This window comes from Lissotriton helveticus, chromosome 9 (assembly GCF_964261635.1).
Source record: "Lissotriton helveticus chromosome 9, aLisHel1.1, whole genome shotgun sequence".
Classification (NCBI taxonomy): Eukaryota; Metazoa; Chordata; class Amphibia; order Caudata; family Salamandridae; genus Lissotriton; species Lissotriton helveticus.
The window spans coordinates 337,945,739-337,969,020 of NC_136070.1; the positions used below are offsets into that span (position 1 = coordinate 337,945,739).

Genomic DNA, 23,282 nt, shown 5'->3' on the forward strand with positions numbered 1-23,282 from the left:
ATCTCAACCTTCAGGTTTCAATACTGCCGAAAATATATACAGGCTGGCATGTACGAGAAATTGGGAAAGGGGTACCTTAAAACAACTTGGAACCTGCCCTATTCACATGCATGTGTCAGTAATAAAGGACAGAAAGTGTTTCTTAGTGGCAACAATTGTGCTATGTCACTAAGCGGCACGCTTCTGTGTAACGGAATTAGTTTGCATGGAGCCTGTGAAGGGAATTCATACAACCTTTCATGTCACCAGCAAGGCGCACCTGCAACTGAAATAGAACCATTCTTTCAAAGACTCTATAATGGGAGTTACATTCTTATTGTAGACCGCAAATGTTGTAGTCTTATGCCCGGGACTCCTTATCTAGTCACCACGACTGCGAAGGTCAAGTGCTGTGGACGTTCTTTGTTCCCCAGCTCCTTTCCAGACAGGGAGGCAAGGGCATGGCCCAGTTTGAAAATTACTTCTATTCGAATAGATACTTTAAGCAGAATGAAAACAGTGCTTCTTCAGACGCCTACAAGGCTCACGTCATCAAAAGAAACGTATGATCTACAAGTCGCAAGGACGACTGCAGAGATACATACATTATTATCGACTAATTCCCCCGTACATTTCGCGGAAATCCTGAGCGAAATCTTAAATATTTCTGATACCACTGGGGTCTCAAAAGTATTTAAGACAGTATTTTCGATGGCATTAACACCATTCAAAGCCATACTGGGTATTTTTCCAGATTTCGTCCATTCGATTTTTGGCGGACTTCCCCTGATACTGGGACTAATTGCAGGAATCCTATTCTTAGTCCTTATTTTTCGTTATGGCAACCCATGTCACAGATCAAACTCTCGCGACAATGGAAGATACAATCCTAGCCATTGGATACCGGGACCGGATATCAAAAATCCTGGGACTCTCCCGGCTTAGAGACCTGAACATGACTTGGTTTCTATCATTTCGACCAATGTGGCAAAGGTGTGTTTTACCTGTATTGAGATGTCTGCTATGCGGAGAAGAATGCGTGTTAGACACCTGTCTGACGCTACAATCGGATGCGCCAGTGGATGCAGATACATTGTTGGTTCCTACCAAGGTTCACGCTTTGTGCTGCCCTCAAAGGCTGCCAATCCTGATGACGGCATTCGTGGAATCTTCACCACTACGATTGAAGAGTAGTGAAGTTCAAGATGAAAGCAGCATTAATCAGGTACGACCTTCTGTCAGCAATGCGAATCAGAATGTCAATGGAGACAATCATGCGCACGAATGCATGGTTACACCTATTTCCGACTTAGTGGAACTTTCCCATGAAGCTGTTGACAGTTTTTTCGAAAGCCTTAATGATATGATGTTCTCTCCAGAACAGAAATAGAGACTTTTGAGCAAGCTCGCACACGGCGTTCCCTGAATTCGGCCTTCAACTTTAAAAATAAAGTCACATGAACAATTTTTCCCACCAGTTCACGGACAACAATTTTTTAGCAGCCCCAAATTATTTTTTACAAAATTTTCGGGACACTTATCTTCTGCTTAAAGTAAGAAACTATTCCTAGAGAACTAAGATTTCTATTTTTAGATACTTTATAAACTTTAGTTGCCCGCTGGGATGTTCACGAATATTTTATTATGTGATGAAATGGTCTCGCACTTCCTTTCTGTATAGCTATGTTAAGAGCCATTTCATGTGTATTTCTCATATACCAAATAAGCAATAATGCATACCAATGCGTGTTCACTTTAGCGTTTAATTCATAGCTTAAGTGCATACAATATATATGACTGCAATTTTTCAGTATATTTGAAAATTTCAAAATGCATTAATGTATTTTGGGGTGGTAAGGTATACACTATACTCTATAGTATGTTGTACTATGTTATACTATGCATAGATTAGTAAATATGACCATAGTTAGCGTGGAGTGGGTGTCATGTATTCCTATAGGTTCTGAATCGATCCCCCTATTCCTGACCCTATTCTGGTTAAACTAACTATCAAGTTAACTAACAGTCAGCCCATGAGGCAAGAAAAGCCCCCATGATGCAGATACCGTTATCTGACGCAGTCACACTACGGCACAGGAACGTGTTATCTGATTAGGTCATAACGCTTGAGATCTAATTAGACAAGCGACATTCCTCCAGCCCCTGATAAGGCATACGACGTTCTCATAACAAATCAAACCTATGACAACCTGGAAAATCCGTGCGGCCATTGTTTTGATTTCACAGAGAACTTTAGTAAAGAATGTGCTAACGAGCAAGTCGTATGACATCTTTATTGACGTATCTATGTCCATCCTTACGTCAATCTCGGCACCTTTAAGGTATAAATATTGCCGATCTTGCCCTATGCAAACACACGCGTGGTGACGAGACGGAGCAGCCATACTTGCCGAAGCCGAGAGCAGAAGCAGACCCCGCTGGCAGCAGCCCCGCCTTCCTGACGCGCTGAGAGACGCGCTGCTATCTCAAGCCGAGAGACCCAGCACCGGCGCTTCTGGGCAGCCCTCGCAGGCAGCCTGGAATATCGAGAGCAGAGAAAGAGATACCATTCCTCATTCATCCTAAATTCCAGGTACAGAACTGAATAACCCCTCACAGAGAATTCTTTAGTTATTCACTTGGCAAAAACAAACTTTACTTAAACTGTAACTTTCTATTCCCGCCCACGCATTAGACTTAGGTCAGGTACACGGGGTAGGCGTATTTAGAAACACCAGTTGAGTACGTTTAGTCAAATGTATATGTGTATGTAAATATATTTTAATCATTTTAAACATCATATGGCTCAGAAACCATATCAATGTTTTTACAGTATTATTTTATACTATTGCTTTTAATGTATGCACTTTACTTAACTATAAGTATTGCAATAATATCGATCCATTTCTCTTGTACGAGAAAAGAGACTGATCAATAAATAACACCTTTTTATTGAACACGCCCGTCTCTTCCTTTTCTCTACAATCTGATGAGACTAAGAATGCACGTACTGACTGAGTAAAATAATTGCCTTGTGCTCACACGACTCTCGAGATTTACTCTTGATTAGGGGAGAGCAAAGTTGTCATGTTCTATGGTTGTCAGAAACTAAATCCCTTCTTGTCTAATCAGGGGAGTTAATTCTTTCCTGAACATTCGAGAAAGTTTCTAGCGAACTCTGAGCTACGCTGGCAAACCCAAAACTTAAGTCTAGTATCGACAGTAGTAGACCTAGTTAACGTCTGGCCTAGGCCTTTACTGCTGTAGGTATTATTCCAATGCGCAGAGCCTATTGGGAAGATAGGAACTACACTACAAAGTGTGCACTGACACCGCATGATGCATGACATGCATGAGAAAAATATAGTCCTTTGAGTAACTAATATTGTGTTTTCCTTTTGTGGCCTTTGTGTTTGGTATATGTATTATTGCGTATTATTTTATGTTATACGCATTTACCTACATTGTGTGTTTTATGTTTTCTTTGGCTTATTGTGCATTGCTTGTTCTGTTCTGCGTGGATGGTATGCTTATCGATCTTAAGCCTGACAAATTAAGTAGGCCAGCATGCTGGGTTTTGGGCCACCGGCTCACTGTGCATGAAATGCATGGCATCGTGTTGTGTGTCACAGCTCATTTGCATGTGTTACTGTGATTTGTCTATGCTTTCTGTGCTTAGCACAGCAAGTATACCTGCTGCCTTGGTATGCTTGTTTTTATTTTATGTATGTTTCTGTATTGTATTGTTTTGACAATTCTATTATTGATACTAGAACAAGCTCCTCTGTGGGGAATTTGTTCTGGTCCCTAAATTTCACAGACAACACTTCAGCAGTGTATGTCTATTTGGTTAAAAGGGGTATGGAGGAAAAATACAAGAGTTCTACGGTGTACTCATGGTGTTGTGTCACAAGCATGACCATTACCTAAGTAATTTTTGTTCATTTATAGATTTTCCTTTTGCCGCCATTTCCCTAATGAATGTCGCGTAGTGCCTAGTTATGGGGGACTTTAGCTCTGTCCCAGTCCCATTTCCTTTTCCTTACTACTTTTCCTTAGTTACATTGTATTAGTTGTTGTAATACTTTATTCGAAAAAATATTTCATAAAAGTACAAACATTCAAACATACAAAAATACCTAAGACAATATTACAAGTATTACAATTCCATTACATTTATAATATCATTTAATAAAAAACAAATAACATATAAAACGGGGAGCATAACTAAAAAGATCATTTCCTAATGGTGCTGATCAAACATTGAGTAGCAGTTTAGATCTGATAAACCAAGGGCATGCCACATATTTGGCGACCCCACAAACAATATACATAGAAGAGGTGTTGGTTAAAATAATACGCAGGGCTGATCTGTGGTCCCTAACTCCAAGCTCCCTGCAGACAGGTTTCAACCATTTTGATCTAGCCTGTTTATATGCGATACATGCAAACAAAAAATAGCCAAGAGATTCTTTCGGACATGAGCAACCTGGGCATTTTAAGTCAGACTCCCTCCTGTCCTTCCACCCTTCCTTAAATGTATTGAGTGGGAGGGTGATGTATTGAGGGGGAGGGTGCATTGTATTAGATATACATAGGCACACACATCATTTTATGGCAATGACATTTGTACATGTGCTAAAAGATGTTTGAGCCCTCTTAAAAGTGCTATGTATCCCCTAGAATTTTGTTTATGCTCAGTGCTACACCCAGTGGTTGATGGTGTTGACTGAAGTGAAATATGTTTCAGATTTCCTTCTGTCAAAATGGGGGAGGAGGCTAGCTTCCCGCTGGAGCTAGCTCCCCACTAGCTCTCCTATAAATTAAAACTAGGTAACATGTATATTGCTCCCTCCTGTCCTGCTTTGATCTAAAAGGGGGATTAGATGTGGGTAGTTTTGTTCTACAAGTGTTGGGTGATCTAAAAGGGGAATTAGATGTGGGTAGTTTTGTTTTACAAGTGTTGGGCAAACTGACAGTCTTTATTAGAGGATTATTTTAATTGGATAGGGATGAAAGGGATGAAAGGACTGGTTGCTCCAGACTAGTGTTTCCTTATTTGACCTTTAAAGGGAACAATAGGTCGGTACCTTTTTGTTGATTTTTTCCTTCACATTCCTAGGTAACAACATCATTATTGTGCAGCACTAAGTAAAGGTGTACAAGTCTCTTATCAGTTAGCCTGTATAGTTGAGCTGATATTCCCTATTAGAGCTGGTGAACAGGTTTTCCCCTAAATAAAATGTTACATGGTCTAAATAGTGAGAAAGGTGAAAGATGCTTGTGTGATCCTCAGCAAAATATTTTTAGAAATTAGAAATAGAAATTAAAGATTTGTAGAAGTTAGTTTCCTGCTGCCTCTATAATATGTGAGCAGGGTCATGAGCAAAAATATAGTTGTTTTGAGTAAGAAAAAGAATATTAGAAGTTTTTGAAGTTTTGCACAACAGTGAAGGTTCACAAAGTAGACGCTGTGTGCTCGCTATAGGAAGAGCGGTTTGAACTTCCCTTTTTGCTGTTTCTCAAGTGCAAATGGGGGAATACAACATGTCTGTTTTGTTTTATTTTTTCTCTTCTCTTAGAATTCAATAAATGGATACATCCGTCCACAGCTAATACAGCGAAAAGTCAGATATGTAATGTATTACCTATTGTCAGTGCACAAATTTATTAGAGCAATATGAAAGCACAGAATAGACCTCATTTGGTTTCTTTGAAATTGAATTTTATTCATATGCCTTCTCTAAAGATCTTTGTTCTGTTCATCAATAGAAATGTATCACACCGCCGGAGCCAGAGGGGACCCAAGCATCAGATCCAACTTCAAGACTCAGTGGAAGTCAAGTCTCGTCGTCAGAAGATACCAACGGAAGTCTTGCTTGGAGCCAAGGTACCACTGAAGCAGCTGTAGGTGTGTGATTCCTGGGTAAGAAAAGGGCAGGCCTGACCAAGATGGAGGACTCACTCTTCGCTTTTGTGCCATTTCCCAATGGTTGGAAAGGGTTTCTCAGAAATACTTGAGAGGGGCAGTTCTGTCTGTGCAAAAGGCTGCCACCAGTTCTCCAGTGGTTATGCTTCAGGTTTCCCTGTTCCCCATCTGTTTTGGAATATACAGTTTTGTCTGCTGTCAAGGAGGTACCTGGTCACACTTTATACAATCTATGGCCTCGACAGAAGAGCGGTGCACCAGGAGAAGAAAAGTAGGAGGTAGACAGAGACTTTAGTCTTAGGGTACAGATACAGTGCTCTTAATATCTGTTAGATTCATATCTGGTGTACTGAGCGAGACACTGGACAGAATTTGTAGAGGGCACTACCTGGATTGGTGGTTGCTAAATTCTGCAAGAAAGACTTTGCATCATTGTCCAAGATTGTTTTCCATTTGGTTGCTAGCAAGTGCAGCTCCAACGCAGATGATTTTTTAAATTTTTTTGATGAGTTGCTAGCAAGTGCAGCTCCAACGCAGATGATTTTTGAATTTTTAATGGACAATACGAGCCTGCCTGTGAGGCTCAGACGGACACAGGGAGAAGACTCCCCTCTGGCTGGCTGTGTTGCAGATTGTTTCCTTTAGTTTAATTTGGAGTTTTAGCTAGGAAAATGAGTCCCTTTGAATGTTCCTATTCCCCAGGAGGAGCAGCCTCTACGGCTCCTTGTCCAGATGTACCCGATCTCATTTGGTTCTCATGGTCTACAAATTTCATATTGTGCTTGTTTGTATCCTAACTGTTGCTTTCATATTTATCTTTAGAGAATTAGTTTCTTGTTGCTTGGCGCATACCTTCATGAGTATTATTTCAACGCCACTTGAGAATGTCATTGGTACTCTAGATCCTCACGAAGAGGAGCACTGGGAAGTTCATTAGGATGATGCAGTATTCAAATGTTGCACCTGACACATGTTATTTATAGTACTGCAAATTATTGGGTGTGTGGATCATTGCCTTCATACACACACAGGGGTGGAAAATTGTTGCTTGTATTCTTGCCCTATGGAAGTAGCTGTGAGGGTTAGTATACTTTGAGTAGTTTAGTAAAACACATTTCTCAGCCCGATAAAAAATTTACTTCAAGGATGTTAGATATAGGTCCTAGCTGATAATGCAAGTGAGCCCTCAGTATTGGATTCAATAGGGTGTTTTGCTTGATAATGACAGTTTGATCTTATTTGCATTAATTCCTGCTCATGACTTAAAGTGTGATGTATTTTTGAGTAGTCCGATAATGACATAGTGATATAGAGAAATGGTACCTCGAGAACATATGTTTAGATTAGTCAAAAGGAGGGTGTTTCACACCCAGAAAATAATTATTGTCTTAGTAGGTATTGCAGGGGTTGTTCTTTTACTTGTTGCCTCTGCATTTCCTGCCCTATAGTATGCTGCACTACTTCTGTGATCATGCTCATGCTGTGTATAATGTGACAGATTGTTGGGTTTGTGGGTTTCTCCCTTCAGCCGCATATAAGAAAGATAGGTTGCTGGCGCTTCCTCTAACGCCTGTAAATAGCTGTGTGGGTTGGTACACATTAATAGGTATGGTGAAATATTTTCAACAGCCTGATTTCTTGGACGCTCGATTGCCTGGTACTGGGTCGACTTTGACGATGCGTGTACGCCCTATGCCTCCCTCTTCTCTTGGACGGTTGTTTACTGACGGACGCTTCGATCAGACATTTATATAGAAATGTTCGAGGAAGGTAGGACGATTTCTGACACCTAATGACACTGATAAAGTGAGGGAGAGTTTCCTACAGTTGAACTCCTCTCTAACTTATAGACACCCTCCTTCGACAAATAGTAGTGGTCATTCCTTGATAGCCTTGGCGGTTGTTGGGCCTTCACCATTCTTCTGTATTCAGGGAAGAGGTCCCATGAAGGTTGGAAAGAGTTCCTGCAATATCACTGCCTCAATTCGTCTACCCCTTAGTCCTTCCTTAGTTACTCCCCCGAACATTTACTTTGTGTGTGGGGACACTGGATATCTGTGGTTGCCTGAGGGATAGGGTGGGATTTGTTATTTGGCTTATTTACTTCCCCCTGTTTATGTAGCACCCTTGGACTATCATAAGACTCATCGACGCTTTGCTATAATGCCTGGGCAGTGTAAAAGGAGGGCTCCCCAAGTTGAAGACGTAGATCAGACGGATACTGGTTGGAAATTTTTGATGGGGGTTGTAGGAGTTGTGGGTGTGTTACTGACTTGTTGCCTATGTGTTTATTGCCTTCCCCCTTGTTGTTCCATGTGTGCCAGCAATATCCGAGTTTCTAAAAAGACCAACACGCCAATATCCTGTTTCCAACGACGTTGAACTCCACGATATACACTGGTTGATGCTTATTGATGATGATATTTTTGACTAGTGTAGTGCCCTGTCCCTTAGCACGTTGTATAAAGACTCTCCTTTTGGTTAATAAATGCTGCACTCATGTTAGCCACATCCTGCTAAAAGGAGGGTCTGATAGGTTTCAGTTTTCGATGCCCCGCCCACTGTATATATTAAGCTTATGAGTTAGCATGATGTGTCTAACCAATATGCAGTTACAGCTTAAAATTCTTGTGCTGCAACCCACTGAGCTATTTTTTGTAATATGCAAGCTTCAACTTCTCTCATAGGAGAGAGGGACTTGTCTATGGCAGACAGACTTCTGATGCTGACATTTGCTCTGCAGCCCCAATGTCTCATGGTACAGTTTTCCCCCCTCCCTTATGAGCAGAAAATCCCTTTGTCAGCATTTCTTGCCTTGAGTTAGTTTTGCAGAAATGTTTCCATGCCCCGGAGAAGCAGAGCCTCGGCTCTGTGACCTTGAGGGTAGATAAAGTGTTGCCTTCGCAGGTGCAGATGCCGCATGTATGAGTTCATTGTTCACCATTTCGCTAGTTCTGTAATTTTCCAGGCTGGGCGAGTCTTTACCCTGCCATGTTATGTTATAATGTACTTGTCATGATAGGATGAGTCAGTCCTCTCGGTGCACTCCTTTGGGTGTAGACCTGACAGGTCCCATCTACAGATGAATGTTATGTCCTAATAAATATTTTTCTAATTCTTGTCCACTGCCTGGCTGGCTTATTATATGATAATGATAGATGAGTGAGGTAAGTCGCTCAGGTGGATTTGAGCCACGCTTATCACTTGTGAGGCCACTCGTTTGCCTGATGCATCTATTAATTTAGACTCCTTATCAGGAGGAGGGGCATCGCCTGTAGTTTGGGAATTGCTCTCTTGTGGCTTTCGATACAACAAGAGAATCTAAGGGCAAATGTCCCCTAATATATACAGGGTCTGTAGGAGCGGGTTTCTATTTTCTGTCTACTCTCTGGGTCAGTATTCTGGCCCTGACTGGGTCCTTAACACGAAGATGTCCGATACGGAGCCGCTGTCTCTTTGCATTTTGTGGCGTCAAGCCCGACGGTCACAAAGAGTCTTTTTTGATCTGAATGATTGACAAGTTTCACAGTCCTTCTCGTCGTGTTCCAGGGATAAGCACAGGTTGCAGACCTGGTGCAGGTTGGGGCTTGGGAACGTAGCACGACACCCGGGACATATTTAAATGGTGTCTGTTCCATTGACTGCTGGCATGGTCGACACGGGTAGGCCCAACGGCCCACCTCGAAGTTCTCGATCGAAGGTTTTACAAATTTACGATGCACGTGGAGTGGGACCTGAGATCTAAAGACAATAGCGTCGAGGGTAGAGGATTGTGCGTCGAAGGCGTTAGAAAACAATACTTAACCGAAGCTCAACAATACACATCCGAACCCAATGGCGGAAAAAACAATCTAAGGATGGAGTCTATGCCCATGAGCACAATCATCAAAAGGAGGAGTCACCTACCTTCTGACTACAAAGACTTCTTCGAAGAAAAACAAAGTGCAAACATCCGGGCCCAACACCAGATGGCGATCTATGCTAATGCATATGATCTACAGCTCATATGCCTCGAACATATTATATTGAGCATCTGGACAAAAGTCTCAGGAGACAGCCCAGCAACTGAAAAGATAAAGCATCTGAATGATCAGCAGACCTTGGCAAACTCTGGTGGCTCATAGGTGGTGGTGCTTTAAAAATGAGGGCAGGTGCTGGCTTGTCGTGCCACTTGCCCACTGGTCTGGCCAAGGAGATCCCTATATTGAGGCCCAGATAAAGTTGTTGCCTCTTAGGTCAGTTAGCTCCTCAGAAGAACGAAGATCAAAAACAAGACCAGGAAAAGAGACCATCAGTTGGTCAAAGACAGACTTTTGATGCCATAAATTAATGATTAGCGTTTACTTAGAGGGCCACTGAGGAGAGGGCATGCTGTGTAGAGAGTGCTAGGATTGGCTTGCCAACATCTAAGCCAATCCAAGGTCAGCATACACTCTGTGGTAACAGTCAACTGTGGCGATTGGAGGACATATAAGCAGGGGCATAGCCTAGGGAAGGGGGGGTGTTTGTTGTGTTACACTCCCCTCCACCCTAATAAATGTGTTTTCTCAAAACTAGTTGGGTACAGGTGATTTTAGTAGGGTATGGGGAGGTGCGTGTCGGATTTCACCTGGGCTTTTTGGATGCACACACTGACTAAAACCCTTACACACTATCACCTCTGTTTTAAAAGTCCTAAAATGTTTTGATTATTTTATAAAATATTGTGTTTCTCTCACTTACTACTCATACCAATCTGCATTCCTTTCCGCTGTCCCTTAAGCCCCTCTTTGCGCTCTGCTTGTTGCATAATGTATTTTAACACTATATGACAGCGTGATTGTCAGGAAATCTGAATCTCACCCCCCCCAATCTTACAGGCCAAGCTACGCCCCTAGTAGTAAGCCACATGATTGGCTGTCAGGAAGCAGCATCCAGTTAATAGACAACTGGCATCTGAATAGGATCTTTTATGGGCAAAGGACAGGTCTGTTGTTTAACATCATGTGGCTTGAACTCATTCACTGTAGATAGTGCAATAGTGCTGAAATTATCAACAAATGATGTCCATTGTTGACAATAACAGACAATCTACATTAGGCACAATTTATGGACATCTGTGTAATTGGTGGACAGGTGGGGCCTCTGACTCAGGCAGGTCTTCAAGAGAGCTAGACTGGCTGTCAGAATGTATCTGAGACTTGACCCGATATTTTTAGTATAATGCAATGTATATGCAAGTCTTTCATTTCCTCTTTGCTAATGCGAGTTACATGAGCGTTCCCATGCAACCACCCATGCTTTTTGATGCTAAACCCGATCAACAAACATTAGTAGACAGGCTTTAGCGCCAAAAATGAATGCAGCTGGAAAGCAGGCGTTAAACTGAGAAATGATTTTATATCTCCTTTCTTTTTGCATGCTGCGCTGTGCAGCACACATACAAAGTAGGAAAAGGTTTTAAACTCCTCTAGCCATAGTATTTAGTACAAGGAGGTTACCCTTCCTTTACAATACCTGTGGTAGACTCACGCACCCTAGCACTGAGGCGCTAAGGAGTGTGCCTGGCGCATGGCAGCTGAAATCAGCACCAGCGGTAGGGCGAGGGGAGGAGGGTCCCATATCTCTGTGAATATGGCGCTCTGCTCTTGTCATGCAACGCAGCGCAGCATTTTTGGCTGCTGCGCTGCGTTCTCTGACACCTTTCAAAATCTGGGCCGTAAATTCGAATTATTGTTATCTAAACTTCTTATATCTTTCTGGTCACATAATGCTGACAATTAGGAACCTGCTGTGCTATTCGAGCAGTGATATTTTATTAAGTTCCACCTTTGCTTCTCACTATCAATACAGGATTTCAAGTGTCAGGATGCAAAGAAAGCGAATATTTGCTAAATTAATGGAGATAATGGTTTGCCCTTTGTATATCTCCAGTTAGAGGTTCAACTAGGCTGAAAAGCAGGGGATCAAGAGGTGCCACAATGTGGTTCTGCCCAGGGCCCTGCTGTTGTGAACGATGTCCTTCTCTCTGATCCCAGTTCTGACTGAAGGGTTACTGGCTCATGCACCCACCTCCAGCTAGTCTGTTCAGTGACCGGCCCCTCCCACCAGGGGTCGCTAATGTGTTCCAGCTCACATTACTGTATTTCTAAGTAGGCTAATGCCCTGATTTGTTTCACCTTGCAAGATATGTGCCATCACAAGCCGCCAACTAATAGTGCCCGGGGGACATAATGGCAAACCGGGGCTGCAGCCACCCGTGACCGGCAGCGCGAGCTAGGAGGAGCCCAGAGGGCCGAGGGGAGAGAGGGGACTAGGCGCTGCAGGGTCTGGCTGGCTGTGCTCGAGCCCCTGCTTCTTATGGCCGAGGGAAGGAAAGAGCTGCACGGACTCGTCATTTCCATCCTTGTTTTGGGGAGCCTGCCCTCGGTCTGTCCGGTGCCAGGTGAGTGCGCAGGGCTGAGCCGCGACCAGGCCCACTCTCGGCCCCTATAGGAAGTCTGGCAGCCTGTCCTGTGTGTTTCCCTATCAGCCGCTACCACTGACGGCTTCCAGTGACAAACTGAGCGGCGTCTTACGGCGCAGAGAAATAAAGCGTCGTGGGCGGGAAACAGCCTCAAAGGCCAGACGGAGAAGTCGGTGTGACCGATTTGGAGGCAGAGGTCAGTGTGCCCTCTTCCAGGAAGAGGGCAGTGTGGCCAGTGTAGAGAAGTCAGTGTGTCCTGTTACGGGCAGAAGTCAGTGTGCCCTGTTACATACAGGCAGAAGTCAGTGTGCTCTGTGATAGGCAGCAGTTTGCGTGACCGGTGTCGAGGCAGAGGTCAGTGTGTCCTGGTACAGGCAGAAGTCAGTGTGTCCTGTTACAGGCAAAAGTTAGTGTGCTCTGTTACAGGCAGAAGTCAGTGTGCCCTGTTACAGGGAAAAATCAGTGTGCTCTGTTACAGGCAGAAGTCAGTGTGCCCTGTAACAGGCAGAAGTCGGTGTGCTCTGTTAGAGGCAGAAGTCAGTGTGCCCTGTTAGAGGCAGAAGTCAGTGAGCCCTGTTACATACAGGCAGAAGTCAGTGTGCTCTGTGATAGGCAGAAGTCTGCGTGACCGGTGTCGAGGCAGAGGTCAGTGTGCTCTGTTAGAAGCAGAAGTCAGTGTGCCCTGTTACAGACAGAAGTCAGTGTGCTCTGTTACAGACAGAAGTCAGTGTGCCCTGTTAGAGGCAGAAGTCAGTGTGCCCTGTAACAGGCAGAAAGTCAGTGTGCCCTGTAACAGGCAGAAGTCAGTGTGCCCTGTTACAGACAGAAGTCAGTGTGCCCTGTTACAGACAGAAGTCAGTGTGCTCTGTTACAGGCAGAAGTCAGTGTGCCCTGTTACAGACAGAAGTCAGTGTGCCCTGTTACAGACAGAAGTCAGTGTGCTCTGTTACAGGCAGACGTCAGTGTGCCCTGTTAGAGGCAGAAGTCAGTGTGCCCTGTAACAGGCAGAAGTCAGCGTGCCCTGTTACAGGCAGAAGTCTACGTGACCGGTGTCGAGGCAGAGGTCAGTGTGTCCTCTTACAATTAGAGGGCAGTGCCAGTGAAGAGCCAGAGAGCAGTGTGCTCTCTTACAGGAATGAGACAGTGTGTCGTCTTACAGGTTGGAGGCAGTGTGCACGTGAAGGGGCCGAGGTCAGTGTGCACTCTTACAGGCGGAAGCCAGCATGAGAGGGCTTATATGTCTGAGTTTGGCGTGCAGGAGGGACTCTTTATGTATACATCTGTGGAAGCCAAAGTAACACAAAAAGGGAGTGAAGAGGTAATGCTCAAAAGAGCAGAAGAGGTGGTGGATACGTTCTCCTCAAGTTGTATTGTCAAAAAACAAAGTTATCCACCCTTATGAGAAAGTATAGAAGTGTTCCTCCAGGCTACAAGTGTCTCCTACAATGGTGGAAAGCACACAGCTTTGTTTAAATACCCCTCTTTTGGTGGGTGAGGGGTACTTAAACAAAGCTGTGTGCATTCCATCATTGTAGGAGACACGTTTTCTGAAGGAACACTTCTATACTTTCCCATAAGGGTACATCTGTGGAAGCTCAGCCCGTGTCACAACAACTAATTTACAAAGTGTTTTCTCCTGGCTCCAGGACAATACCCGACACAGCAAAAAAGGCAGTTCTTGAGGTCCATCGGGTCGGCAGAGGGTTTCTTCAGCAAGGGGCTGATCTCTGCGTGTTTCGAGTCTTCCGGGAAGGTGGTGGAGTAGATGGAGCAGTTAATGGTGTGGCAGAGTTCGGGTGGCAATGATGGTGGCTGCTCTGTTGAAGATGTAATGCGGGCAGGGACTGAGAGCGCTCCGGAGTGGATGCTCTTCATGATCTTGAGGGTGTAGTCGGCAGTGAGGGGATTCCAGTTGAGCAAGATTTGTTGCAGTCCGGCTTTGTAGGGTGCGGTGGTTGTGGGTGGGGTGGGAGGATCTTGGGTTTCAAATGCTATTGAAGATCTCCTATATCTTCTTGATCTTGCGGTGGAAATAGGTGGCAAGGTTGTTGCAGAGGTCTTGGAAGGGGAGAATGTCTGCTGTCTCTGTGCTGGGTCTGAGTCTGAGTCTGGTGAATTCTTTGACCATGGCGAAAAGTTCTTTACTATTAAGTGCGTTGGTGTTTATCCTTTCTTGCAGGGCCACTTTCTTCATTGTTCTGATGAGATGGTGGTGTGTGGTGACAGAGTTCTTGAAGGCCGAGTTGTCTTACGGTGTCTTTCTGCTCCTCCATCTCTTCTTGAGCCTTCTACAGGTGCGTCTGGACTCATGAAGGGTGGTAGAGAACTAGCTGGCTTTTATGGAGTTTTGCTTGCTTGGGGTTTCTTGAGAAGAGCCAAAGAGTTGGCGCAGTCGTAGATCCATAGGTGGAGGTTGCGTGCTGATGTGTTGAGTATGTGGATGTCGGTGGAGGGGTTTTGCTGAGGGAGGTGGTGAGCTGTTTTTCGGTGACCTTATTCCAACTTCTGCGAGAGCAGCAGTGGGGTGGTGGTGGACTGTGAGTTTGGTGAAAGAGAAGTGGACAAGCTGTGGTTAGTCCACTGGAGCTCAGTGGTGTGGCTGAAGGTGATGTTGTCTCTGGTGAAGAAGATGGGGTAGAGTGTGTGTCCTGCTGAGTGGGTTGGGTAGGCGACCAGCTGTTTGAGTCTGACAGTGGCGAGGTTCTCTAGCAGGGACGAGGTGTTTTTGTCATTGGAGCTGTCCAGGTGAAAGTTGAGGTTGCTGAGGAGGATGTAGTCTGAAGAGGTGAGGGCGTGGAGTGCGATGAAATTGATGGAATCGCTGAAGGGCAGATGAGGCTCGGGGGGGGTCTGTAGACTAGGGTGCCGCAGAGGGTGATGTTTGGGTCAGTGCTCCATGTTGGGCGAGAGGTCGTCCGCGTGGGTGGTTAGGAAGAAGTTGCTTTTGTGTACAATGGTGATGCCTCCCACCGGTTTGTTGACACGGTTCTTGTGGATGATCTTGTAGCTGTCTGGGATGGTGGTGCGATGTCGGGGCGGAGGTGGAGTTCATCCAGGTTTTCGTGGGGAATGCGATGTCGAAGTCATCGGAGTTGAGCAGGTCCCAGATCTCCACGGTGCGTTTGTGGAGGGAACATGTGTTCAGCACGATGCAGTTGAGGTGGCCTGTGTTTGTCGGTGCAATAGGTGGGTCTGGTGTGTTGTGGCAACTGAAGGTGCAGCTGCAGTTCCGGCAGAAGAAAGGGCCTTGGGTGTCCATCCGCGATGTCTGGCTGCAGACGGAGTGGTGTCTGGTAATGAGGACGTGGAGGGTGCTGGCCTCATGGCGGTGGATGGTCCAAGAACCAGGGTCCATGGCGCTGAGCACGGTCCAGGCGCGGACAGGTGCAAACGGCTGTGCCGCAGCAGCCATTTAAGTCATTTGCAGGAGTAGGATGGCAGCTCGAAGGTGGGAAACGTGGGGAGTGGGAAAGTGGTACAGGAGGGGGACAGGGCCACGGGGATCGCAGTGGCGCCAAAAAAAGAAGCAGAAAAGAAAAATGCCCAAAAAGTAGAAAAAGGCACAAAAGTGGCAAAGGACAGTGAATGGAGGAAGAGAGAGAAAAGCAGAAAGAAAGAAGTCCGAGCAGAGAGACAGAGGGCAGAGCAGAGACGCTCTACCACTGGACCACCAGGGATGAGGCGCAGGCGGGAACCTGCAGGTGGTGGAGGGCCTCTAATTACTGCCTGAGGGTCAGCAGGGGCTACTAGTAGGAGCTGTGCTAGGAAGAGAGCAGTCCGCTGCCAAGATCCTTGGTAGAAAATTTGTAGATAAGTAAGGATTTGTGTGAAAGCAACTGTCAGTTGTTGAATTTGGCCCTTTTTGCAGGGTTATCCCCAAACATTTAGCTTCTTCCTCTTATTTGTCCTGACCTGTATTTGTTGGGTATATGATTCTGGGCACTTTACCACTGCTGATCAGTGCTAAAGTGCATATGCTTTCTGAATAAATTGTGACAATGATTGGTTATCCATGATTGGCATATTTGATTTACTGGTAAGTCCCTAGTAACGTGCACTGAGTGTGCCAGGGCCTGTAAATGAAATGCTACTAGTTGCCCTTCAGCACTGATTGTGCCACCCACATGAGTAGCCCTGTATCCCAGACCTGCCACTGCAGTGTCTGTGCACAGTGTTGGACTGCCATGTCGACGTGGCAAGTGCACCCACTTGCCAGGCCCTAGCCTTCCCTTTTCTTACATGTAAGGCATCCCTATTGTAGGCCCAAGGTACCCCCATGGGCAGGGTGCAGTGTCTGTGAAAGGTAGGGCATGTACTGGTGTGTATGACATGTTATAATAGTGAAATACTGCAAATTCACTTTTGAAAAGCTATCTGTACCATAGGATAGAATGGGAAATACTTTGTAACATCATACAAGTATAACTTTGGAACAAGATCGAGAAATAAAGTTTAGGCTCTCTGGGCACAGAATTTAATAACACACCGTTTAATAAGGATGGCTTTTAAATTGTGGGTTTGAAAATTCTACTTTTATAAAGTAGGCATTTTCTTGTTTAACCATTCTGTGTCCCTCTGACTGTTTGTGGATTGACTGTTTGGTTTTGGAGTTACAGAGGCTGGGGATGTGTATTCAATTGGGGGGGTGGGGTGAGGTGGGCCTGGTCCTTCCTGAATGAATCAGGGCTGATCTGAATGGGGCTTGGCTGCATTTAGAGTAGTGGGAGGAGATTTCCTTGTACCTTAATAGGGCCTGTCCCCCTTGCACAATGCTGTCTCCACCCCTTGTGGTCATACTGCACCAGTGAGGACAGAACTGGTTTGTACTGGGCTAAGAGACCCTTGCACAAAGAGAACAAAGACAAAATGGGGTATAAGTAGTAGACCTCAAACCCCCAGATCTTTAGATTACTTCTGGACTCAAGATGTACCTTTGCCAAGGAGAAGAGTTGAAGAGCTGTGAGGAGTACTGCCCCTTTGCTGTGTGCTTTGTGAGGTTGGCCTGCAGTTGCTGTTTTGGCCAAGGAAAGGACAACGACTGGAACTTTGCTGTTAACCTGCTTGAAGAAGATCTTCAAGGGCCTGTGTGTGTGGGCCTCCTAATCTGAAGTCTCAGGGACACAAAGACTTCACCCCCAGCTCCCCTGAACTCTTCTGCTGAGAGTTCTGACCTGCCAGGAGGTGTCTGATCAAGTTTTGGTCCTCTGGAGGCTGTTCCTGCTGTTTGGGAGCCGGAAGAAAAGAAGAACTGAAGAAATCGATGCATCGCTCTTCTTGCGGCTGTTTTTCCTGATGCAGCACCGCGCGAGAAGAATCTCCATGCATCACTGCACCGCTGACGAAATCGACTCAGTGCCTGTCGCGGCTGCAAGAACAGACACATCCAGGCATCGCGGCTGAAGAAACCGACGCAGCACCGCTCTACGCCGCCGCATCGATTACAGATGCATCCCGGATTTCCACGCATCGCATCTGTGCGGCAATTTTTCCTGACGCATTACCCGCGGACCAGAATCATCTTGGAGTCGATGCATCACTCCCCCCTAAAGACCGGATTCAACGCATCACTTCTCCTGCTTGCTGCAGAACTGTTTCCTCGCTTCCCCAAGGTCTCAGGAGCAGATGCATCTCTTTGTTTTCAATGCTTCCCATCCCTGCAGGTGTTTGGCCTTGTGAATTTTGACGCATTTACAAGTACTTTGTGAGAAATCACGCACCCATAGTTTTCTTTGGACTTAGTTACTTGAAACCTTTGAAACGTCATATTCTTATCACGTGTATGTTGGATTTTTGTCGTTTTGGCCTTGTTGAGTTTAGATATAGATACTTTATTTTTCTAAAGTGGTGTGGTATCCATTTGTGGTGTGATCACTGTATTACTGTGTGTTTTGAGTACAAATACTTTACACATTGCTTTTGGGATAAGCCTGTCTGCTCGTGCCAAGCTTCCCATGGGGTGAGCAGGGGTTATCTAAAGTGTGTGTCCCCCTTACTCTGACTAGAAGCAAGGGTCCCTGTTTGGACATAGGTACCTACCTCTGCCAACTAGAGACCCCCTTTTCTAACATGAGTTATCTCAGATATTAAAAGTTCCATATTTCTCCAATGCATATGGTGGAGACAACAGAGGGTACATTCTGTGCTCAGATAATGTACTGTATTTTTCAATGACAAACACATGTGCATCGGGAACAACTACAGGCTAGTCTGTGTAACAATGGAGCTTGGGAGCAGCAAAGTATAAAACTTAGTGTTCAGCAACTAAATAAAAGTGGAACATTTGGGTCAGGCACAGTGACAGGCACGCCTTATTATTAAGAGCCTGGCACTAAAGTCTAACTTCCAGGCACCTTATTATCAGAGCTTGACTTTGCAAGTCTGACTTTCAGGCACCTTATTATCAGAGCCTGACTCTGCAAGTCTGGTTTTTTAGTTGTTTTGTTGCCATTTGCTGTTGTTCATTTTTGTTTTCCTAAGGAGTAACACGGTTGGGATAGTCAAGAACTGGGAATCTCCTGATGTTGTTGCTATTAAGCACAACAATCCCACCGTTTTGCAGGCTCATGATGCCAACCACATGAATGGCAGCAAGTCCTCATTTCAGGTACCTGTGAGTAAGAAAAACTAAGCAGGCACATTTTAGTCTCTTTCTTACCTTGATTAAACATATTCTGTTTAATAGTTACGCCCATTGACACCCTTCCTGAAAAAGAAGCTCCTGCTTCGAAACATGTCGACGCACACGTGAGGTACTGTACATTAAAATACAAAATACATCCACCACACCCCTTTTAACAATACCAGCACGGAGGCCCATTAAAAATGTATTAGACCTCACGTGCTAGGTATTTTTTAACATCCACACATTTATTCACTTCTGACCCCACCACTCACTTACCATCCAATACCTTTACACACCACACATAGTTTAAAATTCAGTGCTCCCACGTAATCGTTGGTCAGCAGCACGGCGCGTTCCGTAGAGGGATGCGAAGACCCCAATGATGAAGCATGACACCAAGGGCCCTTTTGGTGCGCGAGGGGTATTTAAAGAACACTGTGTGCTCCCTACCATTGTAGGGACTACACTATACCATACTTTTGTGGATTCTTCTCGTTTAATAAATTGTGTCTGGGGAGACCGAATCCACTTCCTCTCTCCACTCCCTCTTTGTTATTTATTATACATTATTATCAGAGCCTGACTCTGCAAGTCTGTTTTTTTAGTTGTTTTGTTGCCATTTGCTGTTGTTCATTTTTGTTTTCCTAAGGAGTAACATTTTGTACTAAAAACTAATTTTTTACTGTATATACACGTAATTTTTAGGTATCACAAAATGCAGAATGTAATACCGCCATCATTCTTTCCAAGTAGCCCTCGAGAATCTACAATAAAAAGGAGCAAGTGAAAAAAAAAATTCTGCGTTATGCTAAGGTGTGTGGAACGACTTTTGATGCAGAAAGAGATGTTCACTATTTATGCATTGTCTGGGTGGAGAAGGGCAGGAAATTCTAGAACATTTACCAGAATTAAGTGGGGGTAGAACAGGAAGAATTGAATGAATAGGAGCCATGTATTCTTAAACTTTAATGACACTACTTACCTTGAGTGAGAACAGTTATTGAAAGATACCATTTTAATTTGAGAGAGCAGGGCAAAGATGAGACTGTGGAGGAGTTTGTAACAAGTCTTAGAAAACTAGCTTCCACCTGTAATTTTGGGGAAATATAGAAGACAGAATAAGAGAATAATTGGTGCTTATGTGCAAATCTGATTAGAGAGGAAATTTGGCTCAAAGATGAACCACCTTTGGAGGAATTCATTTTGATTGCAAAAAAAGTTGAGCACATAATGAAATGCGTATATGAATTAAAAATGGCGAAAAACACAGAAACGGTGCATACTGACTAAATAGAAGAAATTGTGTGTGAAGTAAAAAGTAAATTGGGCATGAAAGATAAAGATGATCGCTTGGAAGAAGATCAAGTGAAATTTGGTGGTGAGTGTTTTTGATGTGGCAGGAGTGGTTACAGGGCCAATTTGCCCAGCATGGAATGTAACGTGTCATAACTGTGGTAAAAATGGTCATTATAGTAAGTGTCGTAGTGGCAAAACAAGGAAAGATCAGAGTAAAGACAGAAAGACAGTCACCCATGAAGTTGTTTTCCAGATTGTAGATTCACTGGAAGAACATACTAGTTGGGATGTGAATCATATTGGAGATTCGTGGGGAGAACACCCTAGCGGGGATGTGAAGATTGATGGAATCAAAGTGAACATGAAATTTGGTTCATGTTCTCACTTGACTATAATTTCAAACAGAACATACACACAGTGGTTTGAGAAAAATAATAAATTATATGCTATGCACATAAAACCAGGTGGTTATAGGGGTCAACCCATAAACATGAATGGTTATATTGAGGCATGTATTGAGCTGAAAGATAGATTTGTAATTGGGAAAAAGTATGTCTCTAAGAAAGGTGAATACTTATTTGGATGGCATCATCAACGCTTATTAGGTGTTACTCTTAACCCATATGCTGAACCCCAGGTAGAAATTCAAGCTTTAGAAACAAGTTCAGTAGATTTTGTGTCAGAAGTTTCATACCTTTTTGGGGAAGGGTTAGGATGTTTGAAGGGTTACAAACATCAGATAAGATTTAAAAGAGGGGCTGTACCAGTGGCAGCCAAAGTGAGACACATTCCTGTGGTAATTCAGGATAAGGTGGGACAAGAATTGAATACGTTGAATGGACATGAGATAATATCACCTGTTGAAGCAACAGAGTGGTTCGCTCCAATGGTCGTGGCTAAAAGGGGGAATGGAGATATTAGGCTTTGTAATGATTGAAGAGCATTAAACAGGGAGGTCATAGTTGATAGGTTTCCACTCCCTAATATTGATAAAATCATGTCAACCCTGTCAGGAGCAAAGTACTTTACAACACTTGATATTACCTCCATATATCATCAGGTGGAGTAAACACCTCAGGAGTTGAAATCATTCAACACTCTCATAGAGGCTTTCAAATTTGGATGGGTGCCATTTGGATTGGTGTCTGTCTTCCAGAGGGTGATGGCATCAGTATTTAAAGGAGTTAAAGAAGTTGAGGAACAGTAATGTTACCAGGATGATTTGTTAACAATGGGAGTAGCGGGTCTGAACATAATGCTAGGGTAAGACAGTTTTTACAGAGACTTCTAGATGCTGGTTTGATGCTAAAACAAGAAAAGTGTAATTTGTTTGTAAAAGAAAACAACTATTTAGGGAACTTAATTTCTGGAAAAGCTGTGGTGCTGAAAAAGGAGTTGGTGGATACCATAGTAGCTCTAACTGAACCACTGTCAAAGGAGGAAATAGTATCTTTACTTGGTATGGTAGAGTATTATGGTAAGTTCATGAAAATAGTGGTGGATAGGTCTGTCCATTTAAGGAGTATGTTGCTAAGGAATAAAGAGTGTGTGTGGTCTATAGACAACAAGAAATTGGAAATTGAAAGGAAGAGTTGAGAAAAACACCCAACCTACAGGCGCTCATTCCGGGTAGTGAAACTTACATTGCCACTGATGTGAGTTCAAAAGGTCTTGGGGCAATTTTGAAACAAATAAGAGAGGGTAAGGAATGTTTGTTCACTTGGGCCTCGAGATGTTTACTTGGGGCAGAATTGAATTATTTTATAATTGAGAAGGAAGCTTTGGCCATTTTCTGGGCTTTAAATAAGTTAAGAAATGGTGTGTAGGGAACTGCATTCAAAGTTTGTTCAGGCCATAAGTCACTTAAGGAGATTTTCCAGAAAAAAGGGCTGGACTTCATATCACCTAGAATCGAGAGATGGGTGATTGGGTTGCAAGATTTTAAATTTGAAGTAGAACATGTTCCACGAGTAAATAATGTTGCTACTGCTGACTTCTTACCCAGGTGAGTAGATGCACAAAAAAATGAGGCACGTTTGGATGACTTCGAAGAAGAAGTTATTAATGTGTGTGAGATAATCTTAGGTCTTTTGTTTTGACAGAGGATGTCTGGAAAGAGGGGTTGAAGAAGGATGAAGAGCGACATAGAACTATGCAAATAATATCAGGATAAATCAAGGGTTTGACAAAAATATGGGTTACCATTGAAGATGAGTTGACCATTGGTAGGTAGAAAACAAGTTTAGACAATTGTCCACTAAACATTCGAAAAACACATAAAAGAGTTACCGTGTAAAATTAATTGAAAACTCATCAGGCCTACCCATCATCCCCCCCCCCACTGTTATACATCATTAAAACTCTGTTTGACAGAACGTAAAAATCAACCAATTTCTACTGCCACATCTAAATAACACGTTTCTGACAGGAACTCAACAGCCTTCATACTTGGTACAATTCTAAATTTATAAAACCAGGGTCTTACAAACTTAAAGTGGCATGAAAGGTAATAAGCACAGTCCATAAGTATATGCAATAAAGGAATTTTACATTAAGGGAGCAGGGACAAAAAACTTTATTATCCTGGACCCTGGCCCAAAAAAGAGCGGGATGAATGGATTGGATTACATCCCACTCTTGTCCTTAAAATTTCACTCCGTAGGCCAGGATCAGGTACCTGAGTCAAGTAAGAAAAACAGTATCCAGACCTAGAGATGATATTGAAAAGCTGAGCGAAGGTTTCTGACTCAGGTAGGTCAGGTTGAGAGTACTTGGCCACCTTTGCGGGAGGCTCTTCCAATAATTGTTTACCTGGAAAAGGGGACCAGGACATCATTGTACCACAATCAGAATGGAGGTTCTTAATACCACTTAATCTGTTTCTTACTTCCCTTGCCCACCTTCTTTTACTGCCTTGAATCTCGTCCCTGCAGAGTTTAGAGAACTTTATCAAATCCTGATCTTCCAAGAGTCTATTAAAAAATCTTAAAACCTGGGTAAATGCCAGCAAA

General features: G+C 43.9%; 1 protein-coding gene across 2 annotated transcripts in view; it reads left to right on the forward strand.

Annotated features, from left to right (window-relative positions):
- The first annotated feature begins 12,195 nt into the window (after window positions 1-12,195).
- Window positions 12,196-23,282, forward strand: part of LOC144781290 (epithelial cell adhesion molecule-like) — a 58,225-nt gene continuing 47,138 nt past the window's right edge. For both annotated transcript variants that reach the window (XM_078660058.1, XM_078660059.1), the window contains exon 1: window positions 12,196-12,332. In XM_078660058.1, coding sequence (XP_078516184.1) covers window positions 12,248-12,332 — 85 coding nt within the window. In that variant the 5' untranslated portion in view covers window positions 12,196-12,247. The remainder of the gene's footprint in view (window positions 12,333-23,282) is intronic.